The sequence below is a fragment of the Ahaetulla prasina genome, chromosome 13, assembly GCF_028640845.1.
Source record: "Ahaetulla prasina isolate Xishuangbanna chromosome 13, ASM2864084v1, whole genome shotgun sequence".
NCBI lineage: Eukaryota > Metazoa > Chordata > Lepidosauria > Squamata > Colubridae > Ahaetulla > Ahaetulla prasina.
The window spans coordinates 15740937-15764914 of record NC_080551.1 but is presented as its reverse complement, the minus strand read 5'-3'; the positions used below and the strand labels follow the sequence as shown (position 1 = coordinate 15764914).

The 23978-nt window shown below is 46.9% G+C and overlaps 1 protein-coding gene across 2 annotated transcripts; it reads left to right on the top strand.

Annotated features, from left to right (window-relative positions):
- The first annotated feature begins 10117 nt into the window (after window positions 1–10117).
- Window positions 10118–22218, top strand: MEX3B (mex-3 RNA binding family member B). Of its 2 annotated transcripts, XR_009152036.1 has the most exons (3): window positions 10118–10989; window positions 12074–13796; window positions 16532–22218. XR_009152036.1 is itself a non-coding variant. In XM_058156554.1 (2 exons), exons 1-2 carry the CDS (start codon window positions 10746–10748, stop codon window positions 13648–13650), a joined length of 1821 nt encoding a protein of 606 aa, XP_058012537.1. In that variant the 5' UTR covers window positions 10118–10745; the 3' UTR covers window positions 13651–14192. The 2 variants fall into 2 exon arrangements, 1 of the variants encoding a protein (XP_058012537.1); XM_058156554.1 differs by lacking the exon at window positions 16532–22218 and having other exon boundaries at window positions 12074–14192.
- The last annotated feature ends 1760 nt before the right edge of the window (window positions 22219–23978 follow it).

Genomic DNA, 23978 nt, shown 5'->3' with positions numbered 1-23978 from the left:
CACCACTTGCTTTGCCTCTGGCCAACTCACGGGTGAAATGTAAAATTTGTTACTACCGGTTCTGTGGGTGTGGCTTGGTGGGGAGGGTAATGTGACTGAATGGGCGTGGCCAACTTTTTTTTCTTTTAAAAGCATTTTTTTCTACATGCTTTTAAAAGGCTCTGACGATCCCAGCTGAGTTGCGCGATCAACAGAGGCTTTTTTTTTAACCTTTAAAAGCATTTTTTCGGCTGAAGAAAAAAATGTTTTTAAAAGTAAAAAAAAAAAAAAAGCTCTGATGATCACGCGGCTCAGCTGGGCATAGGGGTGGGCAGGGATTTTTGCTACTAGTTCTCCAAACTACCCGCTGCCACTACTACTGGATCGGGTGATCCGGTCCAAACCGGGAGCATTTCACCCCTGAGCCAACTCCTTGTTTACTTATTATTTTACAGAAAAGAAGGCTGGATTGGGCCTGGAGATTTGGTGGGCCACACGGAAAGTGTGGTACACTGGTGCCAACCAGTTCTATTTTGCCATCCTGTGTTGGAAACTGAAGGAAGTCAGTGCCTCAAAGGGCAGGAACCAGAAAGGAAACAAACCTGTGACACAATCCCGAGCCTATTTATAAATTTTAGACGGCAGTGCCTGTCTGAAGCTGGATGCCATTGTGTAAAAGGGAGATTTAATTCTGCCTTACTTGAAAAAAATTTTCCTTGACCCCTGTGCTACAAGGTGAGGGGCGGGAGGGAAAAAACCAACATTTCTTCATGTGACCTAACCATAATTGGGGCCTACGTTTCCAGTAACACACTCAGCATTATAATTTATTTCTGGCTTTTCATTTGAAACCCAGAGATCATGTGAAATCTGTTCCTGTTTGTATTGCATGCCGAGCGGTCTCTTCAACTTTCTGCCAGGCAACAAACGGGAGAGAAAGATCATCACACGTAAAAGCTTGTCGGTACACTGTTGTGCATTGCCATCTTGTCCTAGTTTCAGGGCAGTATGTGGGTTGTCCTCATGTTGCCATGGTGGATACACACACACACACACAAAATACATTCTGGACATACAGTATACAAGGTCTTTTTCAATAGTGCTTTTCCTCACCAAAAACAGAGCTGTGATCATGCTAGCAAGCCAATCCTGGTGACTTTTTTATTTTTTTGCACCATCCATACTGGTTTTTAGGGACGCGGTGGCTCAGTGGCTAAGATGCTGAGCTTGTGGATCGAAAGGTTGGCAGTTCAGCGGTTCGAATCCCTAGCGCCGCATAACAGGGTGAGCTCCCGTTACTTGTCCCAGCTTCTGCCAACCTAGCAGTTTGAAAGCACGTAAAAAATGCAAGTAGAAAAATAGGGACCACCTTTGGTGGGAAGGTAACAGCGTTCCATGCGCCTTTGGCATTGAATCATGTGGCCACATGACCACGGAGACATCTTCAGACAGCGCTGGCTCTTCAGCTTTGAAACAGAGATGAGTACCACCCCCTAGAGTCGGGAACGACTAGCACATATGTGCGAGGGGAACCTTTATCTTTCTCTTTATCCTGGTTTTCATAGCCCAATTATCACAGACTGCCCTAAAAATGACACCATGCAAATGCATAAATATAGAAACAAATGAAATATAGATATTTGTAGACAGTATCAACCTGAGTGTGGAGAAAACTATGATTAGACCAACCTACATTCTGCTGAAAAGAATGTCTAATTCTTGAGCGGCAGTTTCCGAATTAAATCCACTTTCTTTTCACAATGGGATACAGAGCACAGAATAATAGTGTTGGAAGAGACCTAAGAGATCTTCTACTCCAACCCCTACCCGAGCAGGATATCGTATACTATTCAAGACAAATGGCTGTCCAGTTCCTTCTTTAAAAATCTCCAGTGATGGAGCACCCACAACTTCTAGAGGCAAGCTGTTCCACTGTTTAATTAATCCCATTATCAGAAAATTTCTCCTTAATTCTAGGTTGGATTTCTCTTTGATATGTTTCCATCTATTACTTCTGTCTCAGGGGTGAAATGTAAAATTTGTTACTACCGGTTCTGTGGGCGTGGCTTGGTGGTGGTGGGGATAATGTGACTGGGTGGGCGTGGCCAACTTTTTTTTTTTAAGCATTTTTTCTACAACCTCTTCGGTTAAAAAAATGCTTTTAAAAGCCTGTGATGATCAGGCAACTCAGCTGGGATTGCCAGAGGGAAAAAAAGCTTTTAAAGCAGTGGTTCTCAACCTGTGAGTCGGGACCCCGTTGGGGGTCGAATGACGATTTGCCAGGGGTCGCCTAAGACCATCGGAAATATGGGAAGTATACTTGTGAGTCGAAGAATTGTGCTCCAATGGTTGACTCCACAAGCCAGCTGCAGGCTCTTCAAATCGCTAGCCGAATTCGGCTTCAGGCGCGATGAATTAAAAAAGAGAGAAATCTTTGCTCTGATGTCTCCCTCTCAAGCCAGCTGCAATCACTCCCAATCGCTAGCCTAATCTGGCTTCAGGTGCGATAAACTTAATAGGGGAGGAGTCTCCACTTTAATACCTCTGTCCTCAAGGCAATCGCAAGCAGTTCAGATCGCTAGCTAATACGGCTTCAGGCGTGATAAATTCGAAACGGAAATAATTTTATGGTTGGGGTCGCCACATCGTGGGGAATTGTATTAAAGGGGTCGCCACATGGTGGGGAATTGTATTAAAGGGGTCATAGCACTGTTTTAAAGGGTTCTGACGATCCCAGCTGAGCCGTGCGATCATCAGAGGCTTTTTTTTAACTTTTAAAAGCACTTTTTCCGCCGAAGAAAAAATGCTTTTAAAAGTTAAAAAAAAACCCTTTGATGATTGCACGGCTCAACTGGGGTGGGGAGGTGGGGGCAGGTATTTTTGCTACCAGTTCTCTGAACCACCCGCCGCCATCACTACCGGATCAGGCGATCCGGTCCGAACCGGGAGCATTTCACCCCTGTTCTGTCTTTCAAATGGCCCAAAATTGGACCATGATTCCTCTAGAACCGTGATGGCAAACCTATGGCAGGCGTGCCAGAGGTGGCACACAACTCCCTCTCTGTGGCACGTGAGCCGTCACTCCAGTTCAGCTCCTCTGTGCCTGCACTCGTGTCTCCTGCCGGCCGGGTGGTCTTTGGGTCTCTGCCGTGCATGCATGGAGGGGTGGGGCGCGTGCGAGGGTGGCACATGCAGGGGCAGTGTGTGCATGCGCAGGGGCGGCGCCATGCAGGGGGCAGGGGGCATGCACTGTGAGGGTTTGGGCACGCGCTTCGGGCACTTTGGTCTGGAAAAGGTTAGCCATCACTGCACTAGAACAGGGGTCTCCAACCTTGGCCACTTTAAGACTTGTGGACTTCAACTCCCAGAATTCCTCAGCCAACAAAGCTTGAGTGGTATAGACCAGGGACTTCAACTCCCAGAATTCCTCAGCCAACAAAGCTTGAGTGGTATAGAACAGGGGTCTCCAACCTTGGCCACTTTAAGACTTGTGGACTTCAACTCCCAGAATTCCTCAGCCAACAAAGCTTGAGTGGTATAGACCAGGGACTTCAACTCCCAGAATTCCTCAGCCAACAAAGCTTGAGTGGTATAGACTTGTGGACTTCAACTCCCAGAGTTCCTCAGCCAGCTTTGCTGGCTGAGGGATTCTGGGAGTTGAAGTCCACAAGTCTTAAAGGGACCAAGGTTGCAGACCCCTGGTATAGATGAAGCCTATGTTGCTAGTTGGGGTGCTGTTTATGCTTTGTAATTGATTCAGAACTGTTTCAGTTATCCAGGATCTTATGGCTTCAGAAGTCACATTAACTCATGGTTAGATCGAAAATAGGGTCAACCTATTTTTATATAAGCATCGCACAAAGACAATTAAGGGGACCGGAGGCTAAAACATACAAAGAACGGTTGCAGGAACTGGGTATGTCTAGTTTAATGAAAAGTAGTACTAGGGGAGACAGGATAGCAGTGTTCCAATATCTCAGGAGTTGCCACAAAGAAGAGGGAGTCAAGCTATTCTCCAAAGCACCTGAGGGCAGGACAAGAAGCAATGGGTGGAAACTAATGAAGGAGAGAAGCAACTTGGAACTAAGGAGAAATTTCCTGACAGTCAGAACAATTAACCAGTGGAACAACTTGCCTCCAGAAGTTGTGAATGCTCCAACACTGAAGGATTTTAAGAAGAGATTGAACGACCATTTGTCTGAACTAGTATGGGGTTTCCTGCCTGAGCAGGGGGTTGGACTAGAAGACCCCCAAGGTCCCTCCCAACTGTTATTCTGTTAATTTCCTGATAAGAACAGTACCTTTCCTTCCCTCCACTCAAATTTTGAACAAATTAAGATTGCTTTAACAGAGAGCAGAATAGTGCTGCGCTCATATTCATGTCAAATCCACAGCTTTTCTTGCATGTTGTTTTGAAAACACGCATGGTGCTTTGTTTATGATTTGAGGTGATGTACAAACCCAAGCAATTGGCTTAATTCCATACATGGAAACCTTAACCTCACGGTAGACCAGACCATAACCCAACTTCTCAGGGTGGCTAAAACTATTTTTATTAGGCTATATTAATAGAATTTTGTGAGCCCCATTGTGCCTTTGCTCCTCCTTCTCTCTTACACTCATGTAAATTAGGGTGGTATCTTTCTGAACTACTTCCCAATGCTTATCTAGATATTCTGGACTTAAAATTGCTTCAGCCTGTTTTGCTGAAGCAACAGCTTCTGCCTTGTCTCCAGTTTTATCTTTCTTTCTCTCCATATGAAGAGTCACTTAATCAGGGCTCAATTTGTCTCAAGAAGTAGCAACATCTGGCTATCCTTGTCCAGAACTGGAAGCTAAGCAGGTTTGGTCTTGGTTAGTACTTTGGATGGGAGACTTCAAAGAAATATCAGATTTGCAAGCTAGACTGAGATATTAGAAAAAAATAATAATCCAAGAAGAATTTGGACTACAAATAGACTCCTTTCAGCAGTTCCAAGAAGATTCCACACCCATTTACACTACTCAGGTGACCCTGAGGACACAGATAACCTCTAAGTGGCCTCAAGGACTCTCTAGGTAAAGGTAAAGGTTCCCCTCGCACATACGTGCTAGTCATTCCCGACTCTAGGGGACGGTGTTCATCGCCGTTTCAAAGCCAAAGAGCCAGCGCTGTCCGAAGACGTCTCCGTGGTCATGTGGCCGGATGACTTAACGGCAAAGGTGCATAGATGCTGTTACCTTCCCACCAAAGGTGGTCCCTATTTTTTCTACTTGCATTTTTTACCTGCTTTCGAACTGCTAGGTTGGCAGAAGCTGGGACAAGTAACGGGAGCTCACCCCATTACGCGGCACTAGGGACTCGAACCACTGAGCTGCTGACCTTTCGATTGACAAGCTGAGTGTCTCTTACCCACTAAGCCACTGCGTCCCTTCAAAAGGATGCCAATGACCAGCTGCCTGCAAGGAATATAAATCCTTCCATTCCCCACCATCCAGTCAGAGCTGAAGAAGCTTCTTGGATGAGAAGCGAAAGTCCCCCATTGCCTCTAGAAAAGGCACCTTTGGGTCAACCATGACCTGGATGACTAAGAATCTCCATAAACAAATCCAAGAAGGCAATGAAAAATCAGCCACTGAGCTATAATGCAGAGGGTCCCGAAACCCTCGACCGCAGACCAGCTCAGAAAGTGGGCTGTGCAAGCAAGCAAAAACCGATTTGTGCAGGCATTGCGGGAAACCAAGCCTCCCCCCGCACCCCCCAGTCCATGGAAAAACCAGTCTCCACGGAAACAGTCCCCGATGCCGAAAGGTTTGGGGTGGGCACTGCTATAATGGAAACGAGAAGTGCATGTATTTGTCCACAGCATCTTTGGGAGTTTGTCTTGACTTTAGAATGGCGACCAGATTTGGGATTCAGAAATCCAGACACCCACCAGATAGCAGCAAATAATATTCTCCAGCTCTTTCTTTTGATATCTAGCAGTCACCTGGGATTCGCTAGCCCAAAATTGGTATTATACATAGAACAAAGGGCAATACTGAGTTTTATTTGCACAGCTCTAATCTACAGATTAGCCATGCACACTTTAGCCTAGTGTCCTGTGCAAACTCAGCCTGTGTGGTCCATTTACAGTTCAGTATGTCATAAACTCCCAGAAAATTGGATTAATTGAGTATATACCATGGTTCACAGCCATTAGGTGTATGTATGGCTCGTCAGCTTAAATGGGAGAGTTAAAATAAACATATCTCAAATCCTTGCCTTGGAAAACGATAGGATTAAGAGTGCTTAACTTTGGTTAAGATTATAACCCACCTTAAAGCAGAGAGAGAAACAGTGGGTTCCCAAAAGGAAAAGCAACCAATCAAAGTCTTTTTAAGTTATGCGTTTGATTATGAAGGCGTAGCAAGTACACAATTAGCTTGTCAAAAGTCGGTTTCAGGAAATTGCATGAAACAAGCTGGAATATTGACTGGGTGATACAGGAAAAACACATTCCATTGTCATCCTCCCCCCCCCCCCATTCAATCCACCTAACCAGGGGAAGAGGGGAAATGACTGTCCCCAAAGAAATGGCATAGCCCAGGGGTCTGCAAACTTGGCTCTTTTAAGACTTTTGAGAACTCTGGGAGTTGAAAGTCCACAAGTCTTAAAAGACCCAAGTTTGCAGACCCTTGGCACAGCCATTTAAAAAGGCATCTTACATGATCAAGATGATTATTATTTATAAAAAATTAGCCAGGATTTCAGGGCTGCTAAGGCCTTTGATCATTCCTATATGCGGACTCCAATTTATCTGTGGTAGGAAGCAGCAGAGCGCCAGAAATTTTCTTTTAGGACTTCAGATGTACGTCTGAACAGGAGAGGACCTCATGAGGATGTGATCATTGTTATTGTTATCATTACTGGAGTCATGATGATTATCGGGGAGGCACGATGCAGCGGTGGGATTCAGCCGGTTCTCTCCTGATCGGGCAAACCGGTAGTGGCGACTGTGGGAGGCTCCGCCCACCCGCCCGGATATAATGTGCGAGCACTGCACATGCAGAGGCGCGCACTCACATCTGCAAACCGGTAGGGAAGGGAAGGGAATCTCACCTCTGGCACGATGGCTCAGTGGTCAAGGATGCTGAGCTTTGTCAGCTGGCAAATTGACAGCTGGGGGTTTGAGATCTGAACGCTGCGCGATGGGGTGAGCGCCTGTTTCTTGCCTGCCCATCTAGCAGTTCGAAAGCATGCAAATGTGAGTAGATAAATAAGTACCACTTCGGTGGGAAGGGAACGGATTTTGTGTGCCTTGGCACGTGGTCATGCCGGCCACGTGACCATAGAAATTCTTCTGACAATCCTGACTCCCTCGCCTAGGAAATGGAGATGAGCACCAGCCCCTAAAGTTGGACATGACTGGACCGCGGGAAACCTTTATGATTATTAGATGGATGATCGGTGCTTTTTCATTCTGCAGCAAACCCACTCTATTTTTAATGTTTGACTGGAAAAACCATGGTTCTGAGAAGTGCAGATTTGTTAACTTCGTTTCACCATGTGTATTTTATCTATTCCCTGCCTTTGTTACTTTTACAAACAGGGCAGTGAAGATATGCAACACACCTTCCTCCTCCTATTTTCCCACACAACAACCCTGTGAGTTGGCGTTAAGCCGAAGGACAGGCCCAAAGAGTGCGAGACGATCAAGACAATCCACTCAGTGCAACAACCTGGTCACCGCCATTCTCCTCCCGTTCCCTCTGATCGGCTGGCTGGTGAGAGGCAGCAGAGAGGAAGCGCCTTCTTAGCAAGTTGCACATTAACATTGGCACTGATGCTGTTACCTAGTCGGGTCATGAGATGTCTGCAACAACAACAAAAAAACCCAAGTTCAGAGAGCACCAAGGACCCCCACAGCGCCTTTGCCCTTGAGCTACAAAGATTCTCTTCTGCTGATTGATGCTTTTGCTCCCCGGCCGGGCCAAATCGGGCGTTGAGTTGTTTTCTTTGGGTAGGTCTGACTCTGGCGGCTCCGTCCTCTTCTGCGAGGAAGCACTTCCGTTCTTCCTCCGGCTACCTCTTTCTTTCCGCAACGATCCTAAGTTTGCTTGGCATTCTGTTCTCCCCAATCGGGCGCGTGGCTTTTGTTTTGCGGACCCCGGCAAGGAATCCGCGCCCACGAAAAGCGCAGAAAGAAAGGCGTGCAACCGCCAAGGTGCCGCAAACGGAACCTCTTTATTTATTCCAAAATAAAATAATAAGAATAATAACAACAATAACCACTCCTCACCCACTGATTTCTTTGTCTTCGTCGAACTATAAAGCGCCTCCAAAGGTCCGTCCCCTTTTTTTCCTCGATCCGGAGGCTCCTCCTCCACCTCCTCTCCGCCCCCCCAGCCCAAAGTGCACGTGGCTCCCAGAGGCGGAGCGACACCCCCCCACACACTTCGACCGGAGGAAGATGCCACGCCTCCCTGGGGGTGGAGGGGGGAGGGAGCCTTCGACTTGAATGGGAAGGAGCGCGCAATCCTTCCAGCCCCGTGCTTAACCCTTTCAAACTGCACGAGATGCGATGCGCAAAGCACGCATGTCCAAAGTTAGTGGCAGTGGGAAGGCGGGGGTGGGTGTGGGACGGGAGGACAGCAAGCCGGGCGTGGGGAGGGGAGGGGGGGGCAAGCGCCTTTGGGACTCAGATCCGGGGATGGCGGCTTCATACCAATAAGGAAGCCTTTGCCAGTTATGGCTAATTATGGCTTCTTCTTGCAATGGCAAATGGGTCTTTCCTCTTCCCCCTTTGTCCTTCTCTGTTGGCATCTTCGCCCACTGGTGCTGCTGCTTGCGGAGGAATGGCGTGCGCCTGTGCAGTCGCTGTAAATTGTGGGTAGGTGGGCGGGTTGGTTTGAAGGTAGGCTCCCTTCGCCAAACGAAGAAGGTGGCTTTTCCCCTGTTAGCGCGCGGCCGAGCGCCTCTCTCCTTCTTTTTACTCGTGCAACGGAGGTGAGAAATGGCACAGGACGGACAACAGACGCGTGTGCTTGTGTGCCCAGCCTGGTGTTTCATGGCACTGCAGCCTAAAGTATTGTTTGTGTGTGTGTGTGTTTTTACAAAAGAGCGGATGAAAGAATGAAAAAGGAAGAAGGCGTGTCTGCTTGAGAAGGACACCACACCCCTCTGACCTGGAACCCGTGGCCAATTCTCTGCCCCCCGCCCCCCTCCCCGGAGCCCAGCGCAGAAACGAAGACGCGCAGGGCACACGATGATGCCACCCATTTTCTCCCTCCACCCGCATCCCCCGCGCCCCCGGGGTTAGGGGAACGATCCTTCAAGCGCGTAATCGAGAGGTTGGAAAGGTCCCCAGCGCCGAGAGCTCCTCTTCCCCTTTTTGAGCCTTGCGAAGGATCGGGTGGATCAGCAGCGCTTGTCACCTTTCCCCGCACGCGATACTTTTGACACCTGGCTCGCGCGCCCCCCCCCCCACTTCCTCTCCCTCGAATTGACACCCCCTGACTTTCAAAGCGCAAACCCGGCTTGTCCCACCCGCCGATCGATGCTGGGAGAGACGTCCGTGGTTTGCCTTCCTTTGCTGCTGCGTGTTGGCACGCCGTCCCCCCCCCCCACCGCCGCCCCATTTGGGGGAGAAACACCCGTGGGGCGCTTTGAGAAGGGAGGGTTTTAGGATAGGAAACGGGACTCGCCCTTCCCCGTTCGCCCACTTTGGGGAAGCGGGAAGGGCCGTGCCCCTCCCTGCGCCGCGCCAACCGGTACGGCTGATGCCGAAGTGCCATAAAAGCAGCAGAGACCGCTCTCCGACGCCCCGTTTTCATCCGAATTTAGACAACAAAGAAGAGTAGCTTTTTCTCCCAGGGGCGGGGCGGGGCGGCCGGCTTGGCCGCCCGCCCCTTCAGTTCTGGATTCCGCCAATGGCTCGGCGGAGCGGTCATGGCTTGCGCGAGCGCACTGAGTCCTTCCCCGCCCCCCCTGTCGTCAACCCCCCCCCCTTTATCGGCTGTGGGACGCTTACGCTGCGGTGGCTCTGATTTTTCCCTTCCCCCCCCCCCGCGCTTTTTTCCCTTCCCCGCGTTGTCTGGCTGCAGCAGAGGCTCAGACAGAAGAAAGGAGGAGGAGGAGGAGAGAGAAAGGAGGAGGGGGAGGAGAAGGAGGGGGGGGGAAAGAAAGAAAATCGCTGAGTGGAGGCTGGGAGGGGCCCCTTAAAGAAACGGTGCCATCGCCTGGCATTGTGGCCAGCGAAAGAACTCAAGGGGGGGAGGAAGAAAGCATCGCTGCGCTTCCCTCCATTCTCTGCACGCCACCCCCACCCACCCCCCCGGCTGGCCAGGAGGGGGGGGGTGAAAATCGCACGGGTGGTGGTGGTGGTGTTTTTTTTTCTTGGAAAGCGTTTTATAAAGCGGATTGCATTTGGGGAAAAAAAGAAAAAGAAAAAGGAGGCGATAATTTTTAAGGCACAAAGAAACTACAGTCGGGGAGGGGAAAGAAAAGACAGAGAGAGAAAAAAAAAAAAAAACAACCGGAGATTTCGGGGGAGGCGGCTTTGCAGTCTTCAACCAGCGTCCAGGATTTGCTATCCAAGGCAAGCGCTCGCGCGCCGCCGATTTCTTTCCGTGCTTGCCGCTGCTGAACTGGCCATCTGCCTTCTTCTCTCCTTCCTTTGTGTCTGAATTTTTTTTTTTTTGGTGGGGGGGGAATTTCTTCTTTTCCTCCGCGTCCCCGCGCCGCCGGTTCGAGAGCGGAAAGGAAAGGAAGAGGAGGGCGCGATCCCATACATTCAACCGGGACTATGCCCAGTTCGTTGTTTGCGGACATGGAGCGGCATGGGGGCGGCGGCGGCGGAGGAGGAGGAGGAGGCGAGACCCTGGATGACCAAAGAGCTCTTCAGATCGCCTTGGATCAACTCTCCCTCCTCGGCTTGGACAGCGACGAGGCGGGCTCCCTTTACGAGCCGCGCAAAAAGAGTGTGAACATGACCGAATGCGTCCCCGTGCCCAGCTCGGAACACGTCGCCGAGATCGTGGGCAGGCAAGGTGGGCTGTGCTGATTTCTTTCTTTCTTTATTGGGGTGGGTGGGTGGGTGGTGGGGTGTCCGCGCATCCGTGGGGCGGCTGGAAGAAAGGAAACGGGGAGAGTTTAGCTGCAAGTCTTCCACCGCCACCCGCCTCTTCCCAGGTGGCTGGGTTTGGCCGAGGGTGCGTTTGAGAAGGGAGCTCCCCCCCCCCCACCGTGGCAAGAAAGGAAGGCTTGGCTTGGTGGGCACCCACCTGGGCGCCGATTCGCAACGCCCCCCTTTCCCGCGGCTTAAGACAAAGAAAAGTGCAGAAATGTGGCGGAGGCAATTGGCAGCCAGATGTGCGTCTTCGGCTCTTAAAAAAATCAACTGCACGGGAAGGTGGGTGGGGGGCGAAAGAGAGAAACGGGACGCTCCACCCAGCTCGTGGGCTGCTATTGTTGTTATTATTCCGCTCTTGGACACGCCGGGGTGTTCCCCTCGAGGAGCAACCGGGATGAAACCGCGGGGCTCGGAAAAGGCATCCGCAATATACCCATGGGGTCCCTGCGGAGGAGTTTGGGGCCGCTTCTACTTGCGCCTGTAAAAGAGGGGCAGCCCACCGGATGCGTCTCCCCGCATTTTGTTTGCTCGTTTGTGGGGGGTTAGGGTCGTGTTACGTGTGCTCAGCTAGCTACGTTCGGGACTGTCCGCGGACCGGTTTTGCGGGCTCCGCTGGCTCGGCGTTGCTGGGGAAGAGATGGAGCGGGGGGCTTTCGCCTTGTTGGTAATTTCTCTCTTTTTTTTTTTTCCGCCGAAGCGCCCTTAGGTGACCAATGGGAATTAGCGGCCAGGCGGAGAGAGGGGCGTGTGTATCTGGGGCTGATTTTTCCCCCCTCGTTGTTGGGTACTCTTCTGTCACTCGGGGTGGGTGTATGGGGGGGGGGAATCGGAGAGACAATAGCTTGGCCGGGTGACAGGTTGCACCGCCGTCCCTCTCCCGCGCGTTGCCCCCCGAGAGATGGAGGTGTAACCGGCTCTTGTCTCCCCTCCCCTTTTCTAACTCCCTCCTCCCCCCCACCTCCTCCTCCCCCCCCTCCCCTGCCATCCTCTCCTCTCTTCAGGTTGCAAAATCAAAGCGCTGCGGGCCAAAACCAACACCTACATCAAGACGCCGGTGCGGGGCGAGGAGCCGCTCTTCGTGGTCACGGGCAGGAAGGAAGATGTGGCCATGGCCCGGCGGGAGATCATCTCGGCGGCGGAACACTTCTCCATGATCCGCGCCTCCCGCAACAAAAACACCGTTTTGAACGGCTCGGTGCCCAGCCCGCCTAACCTGCCTGGCCAGACCACCATCCAAGTGCGGGTGCCTTACCGGGTGGTCGGCTTGGTGGTGGGACCCAAAGGAGCCACGATTAAGCGCATCCAGCAGCAAACCCACACCTACATCGTCACGCCCAGCCGGGACAAGGAGCCGGTTTTCGAAGTCACCGGCATGCCGGAGAACGTGGACCGCGCCCGCGAGGAGATCGAAGCCCACATCGCCATGAGGACCGGCGGCTTGATCGAACTCATAGACGAGAACGATTTCCACGCCAACGGCACCGACGTGGGCTTCGAGCTGGGCGGAGGGGGCGCGGGCAGCCTCTGGAGCAAACCCACGCCGCCCCCTCCTCCTCCTCCTCCTCCCCCGCCCCCTCCTTCCTCCTCCTCTTCTTCCTCTGCTTCTTCTTCCTCCTCCTCCTCCTCCTCCTCCAGCAGCATCACCCCGACGCCGGCCCGCAAGCCTTTCTGCAGCTACCGCAACGACAGCTCCAGTTCGCTGGGCAGCGCTTCCACCGACTCCTACTTCGGCGGCGGTAGCAACGGCCGCTTGGCCGATTACAGCCCGCCTAGCCCAGCCGCTTTGGGCTTCCCGCCCAATGGCGCCACAAGCAACGGCTACGGCGTCTACGGGACCCCCGCGGAAGGCCTGGCTTCGCCCGATGGCTGCCCAGCTGAGCTGCCGTCTTTCGATTCCCCGCCGGGCTTTGACCTGGCGCCGGCTCCTCCCGCGCAGCTGATATGGTCGCAGTACGAGCGCAGCACCAGCCTGGCATCTCCCGCCGCCTTTCCCGGCTCAGCCACGGCTCCCACCGCCAACCTGGCCTTGTTTGTGAGTGGCGGGCAGAGGCGGGGAGTTCCGCAGGCTCCGCCTCCGACGCGCCTCTCCCCGCCCCTGCACTCCGGTGCGGGAGGCGGGTCGCTAGCAGCCACCGAGCAGCACCCTTTGGCACGTCGGGTGCGCAGCGATCCGGGTGGCCGCTTCTTAGCTGCGGCCGTGGCTGCAGCCGCTGCCGCTTCCTGCTGCTCCTCGTCTTCCTCCTCCTCCTCTTCCTCCTCCTCTTGCTCTTACCCGCTCTACGCCAACGGGCTGGGCTGCCACTTGCCCGGCTTGCCCTCCGACTGCTCGCCTTCCTCTTCCTCTTCTTCTTCCGCCTCCAGTTCTTCCTCCAGCTCGTCCTGCTCCTCGTCCGGGCTGCGTCGGAAAGGCAGCCGCGACTGCTCGGTTTGCTTCGAGAGCGAGGTCATCGCGGCCCTTGTGCCCTGCGGGCACAACCTCTTCTGCATGGAGTGTGCCAACCGCATCTGCGAGAAGAACGAGCCCCAGTGCCCCGTCTGCCACAGCGCCGTGACTCAAGCCATCCGCATCTTTTCCTAAAGGGTCCCACCGACAACCAACTCGGGAGCCCCTGTGAATCGGTCGGTATTTGAGCCGGAAAGGGCAGGATCTCCAGGGGTCCTCGAAGAATGGGGGCTTTAAAAAACAAAAAAAAGTGGAAGAAAGGTGAACCTGGCAATTTTAAGGTGGCTATTATCATGTCTCATATGTATGTATGTATGTATACCTGGATGTATATATACAGGGGGTCCTTGACTTATGACCGCAATTGAGCCCAACATTTTCTGTTGCTATAATCAGAAGTATTTCTGGAGAGAGTTTTGCCCCGTTCGGCAACCATTCCTGCCACAGTTGTTAAGTGAATCGCTGCAGCTGATTAATAACCCAGTTGTTAAGTGAATCTGATTTCCCCCCCCCCCTTGATTTTGCTCATCATAATGTCGCAAAAGGGGAACACATGACCCCGGGGATGCAGCAATGGTCATAAGTCGGAACCGGTTGCCAAGCATCTGGAGTTTGATCACATGACTGTAGGGATGCTGTGAAAAATGATCATAACTCATGAAATGAACTGTTGTAAGTCGAGGAATATATATATATATATATTCCTCGACTTACAACAGTTCATTTCATATATATATATGAAATTCATTTTATATATATATTCAGTCTCTTGCCATTGAGGGTACTGTAGCCTAGAATGGGTTGGAGGGGGATATTTGTAACATCTGGTGCATGCTATTTATATTGAAGAATGATATTCTAGTAATAGAATAGTTTTAACACTTATGGCCAAGCTTCCAAAATGTATTTTTTCTCTTTCTCTCTCTCTCTTTCTCTTACTCTCTTAAAAGTAGTAAATGCATTTGGATTATGATGGTGTTTGAAACAGTTAGCATAACATGTTGGTAGTTGCTAGATTGCTATTGAGATATATAAATCTATGGATGGATTATTTTCTTTGAATGTTCCTTGAAAGGGCAATTTTTTTCCTGTGAAAGTAATAATAATAATAATAATAAACTTCTGATACTGCAGCTTTATCAAAGAAAAAAAAAGGAAAATGTAACATATCTCTTATACATATATATATATAAATATAAATAATTAAATCTATATATATATATATATATAAAATGTTTAAAGGTTTTAAAAGATAAATTGCATTAATACAGATTGAAGTATTTTATTCTTTTTGACTTGAAAAATTATATTTCATATTGCAAAGATGTTTACAAGTATTTTAATTTAAGTTCAGTGAACTTTTTTGTAGCTGGGTTAAATCTTTTTTATTTTTAGTATGGCCTTACGGCAAAAAAAACACTGTATTATTTTGCTATCACACAATTGTGAATGGAATTGCAAAACCATAAATGTGTAATACTTTGGACAGTATTCTGTTGGGATGGAGATTTTTTATAGGTTCAGAAAAAAATCTTTTAAATCTGCTTCACCCAGCATATTTTCTATTCAGTGATATGGAGCATATTTTATTCTATATTATTAAAAAAAAAAATATCAAAGCGTTTAAGCAAATGTCAACAGAAACTGTTGATGCTTTCTAACATTTGTATAAATAGAATTCAATGGAAATTACAAAAATTCTGTTGCACCACTATAGTTTAGTATTTCTATTTTAATACATTTGTTTACCACTTGTTTCTGTATATGTAGGTGATGTTAAATGTACTTTACTGAGAAAAGTTTAAAAACAAAGTATATTTTATTTTATAAAGGGCCTTTAACCTCATGGTCAAATACTAATATTATATTTGCTGAGACAAGATTTGAAATTGTATCAAGAGTTTTATTTTTCTGACATTTAAAGTTCTACATAATAAAGGCAAAACTTAAGTAATGGTGCTACTTCATGTTTTTTTAAGTATTTCTATATAAATAAAATATTACTGAAAAGAGCTTGTGTTTTGAGTAGATTTTGGTGTGTTCTTTTATTGAGTTTTGAATTTCCACAGAAGGAATGGGAAAATACAATGTTTCTTTAATAGCAGGTTATTATTTGAAAAGAGGTGTTGTGGATAGATTGGATACTTAGTAAATAGTAAAATCCCGCCAATTGTAATAATTTAGTTCCATGCTTTTCAAAACAAAATCGCCTTGCAAAATTGTATCCTTTTTTTTATGCTGCAGTTTTGTAAGATAATAGTTCCTTCTGGTTGTGTGGAATGGCCTGTTACACAGCATATACTGTATATTAGGGGGGTTGGACTAGAAGACCTCCAAGGTCCCTTGCAACTCTGTCATTGCTTTGAGACCGAAGGCAAAGCCAGACTTTTGTAGTGTGTGTAGATAGATAGATGATAGATAGATAGATAGATAGATAGATAGATAGATAGATAGATAGATAGATAGGATAGATAGGATAGATAAATAGATAAGATAGACTGTAGATAGATGATAGATACTGTAGATAGATAGATTATAGAGATAGAGATAAGATAGATAAATAGATAAGATAGAGACTGTAGATAGATGATAGATACTGTAGATAGATAGATAGATAGATAGATAGATAGATAGATAGATAGATAGATAGATAGGTAGATAGGTAGATAGATAGATAGATAGATAGATAGATAGATAGATAGATAGATAGATAGGTAGATAGATAGATAGATAGATAGATAGATAGATAGATAGATAGATAGATATTTAGATAGATAGATAGATAGATAGATATTATAGATGATAGATAGATAGATAGGTAGATAGGTAGATAGATAGTTTGATAGATAGATAGATATTATAGATGATAGATAGATAGATATAGATGATAGACAGAGTTGACAGGAACAACCTACATTTTGAATGTATCCAGTCTATTTCTTTACCTTTTGTGTTGTAAATATTGGGTATGATGTGGGTGGTGTAATCAGTAATGTTTGTATACTTCTTTTCCCAGGCTGCATTCCTGTACGGGGGACTCTGGGCTGTGTGCAGCTTTTAAATCCTGCCTTTAACTGATCAAGATCTGTGAAGTGGGCTTGGCTTTGTGAACTTTGCTACAACTGTGTGAGCGTCACACAGGCAGCCGTGTAAGGAGAAGACATGTATGACTTATCGTCCATATACCTAGAGATAGATCTTTCTTTCAAAATGTAAAATCTGCCAGGTACTTTAAATGCAGTTAGTTTGGTGTTGAGACATTTTGTGAATTTGTGTGAACAACACAGTTCTGAGCTGCATAAACAGAGGGATGGACTCAAGATCACATGAAGTGTTAATACCACTTTATAATGCCTTGGTAAGGCCACACTTGGAATACTGCATTCAGTTTTGGTCGCCGCGATGTAAAAAAGATGTTGAGACTCTAGAAAGAGTTCAGAGAAGAGCAACCAAGATGATTAGGGGACTGAAGGCTAAAACATATGAAGAACGGTTGCAGGAACTGGGTATGTCTAGTTTAATGGAAAAAAAGGACTAGGGGAGACATGATAGCAGTGTTCCAGTATCTCAGGGGCTGCTAAAGAAGAGGGAGTCAAGCTATTCTCCAAAGCACCTGAGGTAGAACAAGAAGCAATGGATGGAAATTAATCGAGGAAAGAAGCAACTTAGAACTAAGGAGAAATTTCCTGACAGTGAGAACAATGAATCAGTGGAACAACTTGCCTCCAGAGGTTGTGAATGCTCCAACACTAGAAGTTTTTAAGATGTTGGATAACCATTTGTCTGAAGTGGTGTAGGGTTTCCTGCCTAAGCAGGGGGTTTGACTAGAAGATCTCCAAGGTCCCTTCCAACTCTGTTATTCTATTCTATCATTTTAAAGGCATCAATAATGACATTGCTTCCCTTTTCACACCTCAGCAATCTGGTAAACCGGGTTGGGTTCAGAAACCAGCTTAAACTCAGCTCAGGGCCTTTGGTAGCTCCAACTCGGAAGCTGCAGGTTTGAAAACCTGCCCACGTTTTTTGGGAGCCCTTTAAAAAAAAAAAACTCTCCTCCCCATCCCAAAACCAGAAAAGTGAAAGCTGAACTGTTGGGGCCAATTATGGAAGGGCTGGTCCTGTAGCATGATAATCAGTTGCTTTGACTCTGTGTTTCGTCTCTGGACTTCTGAAAATTGCCTTCTACTCTTTGTTCTTTTTTGACAGGAAAGGAATTGGCTCCTTGCTTTTCTGATTTTTTACATATATTTGCTGGGTGAAACTCTGTTTGACAAGCAGCAATTTGCTGAGAGGATGCATTCAGTAAGATGACAGGCTGAGCTGTTTATTTTTGTTCATGTGATGCGAGATTAGGGCTTTGTACAAGAAGAGAAAGGAGACGCTTCCATTGATAGGAGTTTGTTGCCGCTTAACTTCTGCAGCTGAAATCTGCATACGTGTAACACTGTACCATGGTAGCAAAAATCATATCATTCTTTGCATTAAAATTAAGCAAGTAAGTAACAGTAACAGGGTTGGAAGGGACCCTGGAGGTCGTCTAGGCCAGCCCCCTTGCTCATGCAAGAGACCTATGCTAGGGATTCGAACCACCGAACTGCCAACCTTTCTGATCGACAAGCTCAGCATCTTAGCCGCTGAGCCACCTAGCCAGGTCATTAAGGATTATTAACCAGGTCACGAAGTATGCCTGGGTTCTATAGCTGCCATCTTAAAGGAGATATTTCTCTTTCGGTGAAGTAAGTTTAGGTGTGCTACTATTTGTTTATATGTCAAGCATTGATCTTAATACAGGTAGTCCTCAAACTTACAACTGTTCGTTTAGTGCAGGGGTCTCCAACTTTGGCAATTTTAAGACTTGTAGACTTTAACTCCCAGAATCCCTCAGCCAGCTTTGCTGAGTTCTGGGAGTTGAAGTCCACAAGTCTTAAAGTTGCCAAGGTTGGAGACCCCTGGTTTAGTGACCATTCAAAATTATAACAGCACTTTAAAAAAATGACTTAAAGGAGAGATTTCCCTTTCGGTGAAGTAAGATTAAGTGTGCTACTATTTGTTTGTGTGTCAAGCATTGTTCTCAACATAGGTAGTCCTCAAACTTACAACAATTTGTTTAGTGACCATTCAAAGTTACAACAGCAGTTTAAATAAATGACTTATGGCTGTGGTTTTTTTAGATGACCGTTGCAGCATCCGTTGCAGGTCATGTGATCAAAATTTGAATGCTTGGCAGCTGGTTCATATTTATGATGGTTGCTGTCTCCCGGGCAGTGGTGGGATTCAAATAATTTAACAACCGGTTCTCTGCCCTAATGATTTCCTCCAACAACCAGTTCAGCAAACTGCTCAGAAAGTTAATAACCGGTTCTCCCGAAGCGGTGAGAACTGGCTGAATCCCACCACTGCTCCCGGGGTCACGTGATCCCCTTTTGCAAACTTCTGAAAAGCAAAGCCAATAGGGAAGCCAGATTCACTTAACAACCGTGTTACTAATTTAATAACTGCAGCGATTCACTTAACAAACGTGGCAAGAAAAGTCATAAAACAGGAGCAAAACTCACTTTAAAACGTCTCTCTTAGCACCGTAAATTTGGGGCTCAGTTGTGGTCATAAGTTGAGGACTACCTGTAGCTTTTTTTTTAAAAAAAAACTATCCCATTTCACAGGGCCCTTTCTAAGACAATTAAAAAAACGTCATTGATGAATTGCTTGGCTTGTCCCTAGAGAATGGATGTTGTGATATCTGTTGAATGTGTGACCAAATGGGCCTTCCTTCCCAAAGAATCCTGTCTTGATTAGAAGATGCCAACTTTCTCGTGGTCCAACCAACTTCTGATCTTCCTGGATTAGGTAGGAAGATCTGAAGAGATCTAAATTTCTTTAGATACTGGTCAATGCTCCTAGACTCCTTACCATGAACTGGAACTCTCTAAATGAAGAAGGATTATTGCTGGTGAGTTACCGAATATCCACAGAGGCCTTTTCAGATCACTCTACTCAAAAGTAGAATGGTTGGGGAAATTGCTAATAGCACTTAGACTTACTTACTGCTTCGTAGTGGTTTGTAGCCCTCTCTAAGTGGTTTCCAGAGCATAATTGCCCCCAACAATTTGGGTCCTCATTTTATTCTACTCAGAAGCATGGAAGGCGGAGTCAACCTTGAGCCAGGGGTGAAATCCAGCAGGTTCTGGTGAACTGGTAGCGGAAATTTTGAGCAGTGCGGAGAACCGGCAAATACCACCTCTGGCTGGCCCCAGAGTGGGGTGGGAATGGGGATTTTGTAATACCCTTCCCCTGAAGTGGGGTGGGAATGGGGATTTTGCAGTATCCTTCCCCCACCACGCCCACCAAGCCAGAATCCGTTGTAAAAAAATTTGGATTTCTCCACTGCCTTGAGCCAGTCAGGAATCAAACTTCTGCCAATGTGAGCAGAGTTAGACTAAAATACTGCATTGTAACCACTGGGAATGAAGGAAGGAAGGAAGGAAGGAAGGAAGGAAGGAAGGAAGGAAGGAAGGAAGGAAGGAATAGTACAGACATATACTGCTTCACAGTGCTTTACAGCCTTCTGTAAGCGGTTTACAGAGTCAGCCTCTTGCCCCCAACAATCTGGGTCCTCATTTTACCCACTTCGGAAGGATGGAAGGCTGAGTCAACCTTTGAGCCTGGTGAGATTCGATCTGCCAAATTGCTGGCAGCCGGTGATCAGCAGAAGTAGACTGCAGTACCGTCCTCTAACCACTTGTGCCACCATGGCCTCAAAGCATCCAAGATTCTTGGGAAGACTGGCATTTTTATGTTGCTTCCTATGTTGGGATTTTCTTTTCACTTGAAGAGAGATGAAATGAATGTTTGAGAAACGTTGGTTGAACGTTTGGTAAGTTGACCTTTACCAAACGTGTCTTCCACAACAGCCTTCGTTCAACTAGGTTGGTACCAAATTCCCTGTCCTTTCTACACTCTACTGAAAGGGAGTGTACCAACTGGGGATGAGGAGAATTGTGGTCCTCTCACACCTGCAGGGTGCTTGGTGGGAAAATTGTCACCATTAGCCTTAGAAGTTAATTTTGATCGTCAAGCAATTTATCCAGGGTCTTGCTGCTGGACAGATGGGGAATATAATATCTCCCATCTCGGAAGCAAGACAAGGCTTATCGCTGCTGGTTTCACAACCGCAAGGCCAAAATTAACCACCTGACAGCTGAGATTTTAAAAGCTTGATTTTAAAAATAGGTCTTTGCAGGTAATGGGAGAACTGGCTACAATCCACAAAGGAGGCAAGCTGTGGTCTAAGGCTCTCCGTGGTCTTTTATGTGGTATGGAAGTAGGCTAAATTCAGATCATAACATTTAAATGGTTTTCTTTTTTCTCTTGGTGAGGATCCCATAAATAGTTCTCGTTTGGAGCAAGCTTAAGAGTCCTAGACAAAAGGTTAGCCGTTCTTAAATTATCTGCCAGAGTTGGCCGTTTTATGGTGGAACAAAACAAGTTTGCAGAGGTACCAAATTGGTTTGCAATTGGGAAGACCAATGAACATTGCCACAAAATGGCTGACAGGGAGACCATGCTATGTATAAAGCTAAAGGTTTCCCCTGTACGGTCATATCCGACTCTAGGGGGCGATGCTCAGCTCCGTTTCTTAGCTGTGGGAACCAGTGTTATCCAAATACCCTTCTGTGATCATGTGGCTGGCATTACCATATGCCAACGGACATCGAATACTGCTGCCTTCCCATCGTAGTGGTACCTATTTATCTATCCGCATTTGCATGCTTTTGAACTGCTAGGTGTTGTGGTCTGCAACAGCAACAGCAGCGGAGTTGGACAGTGAGGAGGCTGGGGAGGGCCAGTCCTGGACTCTGGGGATGGTGCGGACGAGGGCTTTGCATCGGAGGCAGAGATGAGGCCGGGGCCATCTGGGAGCAATGTGCGGACTCCAGAGCCTCCAGTGGCGGACAGGAGAGAGGCAGAGGAACAGGAGGAGCCTGTTCCTAGTGCACACATGCAAGAGCTGCCAGAAGGCAAGAGCAGCTAAAGCAAAAAGGACGACTCGGGAGTAAGGCCAGGTATTGTCCAAAGACATTTTCCATGGTCGTTTGTGCAGCCTGGCTTTATGCTGAGGAGCACGGAACACCGTTACCTGCCCACCAAAGTGGTACCTATTTATCTACTCGCATGCTTTGGAACTGTTAGGTGGGCAGGACTTACCACTTATTATCAGGCTGCTGCTAATAGTCATAAGATATTAAATGTAAATAATTACCTTCTTTTTTGTGTGTGCATAATTCTTGAGTCAGAGACATGAATGATGCTATTTAAATAAACATGAATGCATTAATGATGCAAGAAATGAATTTATGCAAATACTGTAATGTTTCTGGAGCTCTCCAGCCAAGCTTCCTCAAGTACAATTCTTACCGCTATCTTTCGACAATTCCATCCTTAACCAATTCCTGTTTCAGTAATACCAATGAGACTTGCTTCCGTTCTTATTTTGCAGAAAGAAAAAAACAACTCGAGAAAGAAAGGATTATAAGAAATGCAGAATGACCAGATCTATAGCCCCAGTTCTGGTGCTGCAGGTAGGGAAGGGCAATTGAATAAGCAAATCCCCTAATCTTGAGTTAAATGGGAACGGAGGCTGCAACATGTGAAGGAGACTTCACACATTGCAGCATCCACAGGAGAATCAGACCCAGGGGTGAAATGTAAAATTTGTTACTACAGGTTCTGTTGGCGTGGCTTGGGGTGGGGGGGTAATGAGATTGGGTGTGCGTGGCCAACTTTTTTTTTTTTTACTTTTAAAAGCATTTTTTCTAGAACCTCTTCGGCCGAAGAGGTTGTAAAAAAAATGCTTTTAAAAACCTCTGACAATCAGACAACTCCGCTGGGATCGTCAGAGCCTTTTAAAGCATTTTTTAACAACCTCTTCGGCCAAAGAGGTTGTAAAAAATTGCTTTTAAAAGGCTCTGATGATCCCAGCTGAGTCTTCAGAGGCTTTTTCCTTACTTAAAAAAAAAAACACCAACCTCTGATGTTCGCCTGGCTCAGCTGGGCATGTGGGGGGGCAGGGATTTTTGCTACTGGTTCTCCGAATCACCCACCGCTATCGGTACCAGATCGGGCGATCCGGTCCGAACCAGGAGCATTTCACCCCTGGGTTGGACCACGAGAAAGTTGGCATCTTCTAATCAAGACAGGATTCTTTGGGAAGGAAAGCCCATTTAGTCACACATTCAACAGTTTTCACAACGGCCATTCTCTAGAGACAAGCCAAACAATTAATTGATGACAATTTTTATTTACAAAGCCTCCATTCCCACTCCACTCTGGGGCCAGCCAGAGGTGGTATTTGCCGGTTCTCTGAAGTACTCAAAATTTCCGCTACCGGTTCTGCAGAACCTGTCAGAACCTGCTGGATTTCACCCGTGAACTCAGCCCTTATGCGACCTTCAATGAAATCCAGTTTGACACTCCTGTTTTACTCTAAGGATCCCAATAGGCTGTTTTGTCTAATGTGCAGTCCAAAAGTAACAAGGATGATCAAGGGAGTTGGATCCTGCAGCACCTTCGGATGATGAATAATATGATCTATTTTTACAAGATAGGCAAAATAAAAGAACGGATGTGAACAAGTAAGGCTTTGTTCAGTCTTCTTTCAAAGAGCGTAAGAAGCTCGGTTCATTTCAGAGCAAAATGTGAGAGCTAATTTTACTTTAATTAACTTTGCTTCAGTGGCAGCTGTTACAAGGGGGTCTTTTTTTTCAAGCCACTTTAGTTTTAGCATGTTTTTAAGATCCTATCTCTTAGGCTGTTTTATTCTAACTCCTTTCACCTTTCCTTCAACTTCCTAATTCTGAAAGTTTGGCAGCAAATAATAGAGTTGGAAACAAAAGTGTTATTGCCTGTTACTGCTTGGATATTAATTTAATATTAATAGCTTGAACGGGTCAGGTTGACTCACTCGCACCTCCCGAGTCAGACAGAACCTGCAGAGAAATTTGTAGGGCACCTGAGCTTTACAACCCTGATTAGAGTATTTCATTGTGTGGGCAGCTAAGAGAATTCAATCTCTTTTTGGCAATGCATGGAAAAATGAGTTGATTCAGTCAGGTTATGTTTTTATTTTCTAGAGCGGCAGATAGTTAAATTAAGGAATTTGCAACACAAGAAAAATAACGAAAAACAAGCTTCTTCTCTAAGAAAAATAGGTAACGATCTGTTTTACACAATGCACTAGGTTGCAATGTGGTTAAGCCTGAAATGATATGTAACCTGGACTTTAATATAAATTGTTGTGAATTGTAGATAAATTCCCATTTATAACCAGTTTTGTTTTTTTTTAGGAGTATTTGCTTGTCAAGCATCTTCTATACATTGTACTTTAACGGCTGTTAATGTTCCTTTGTTTTCTTCTAATGGCTGCTCAGGGATGTCCCAAAGCCAGATGTTTTATCTCAGATGCTGTT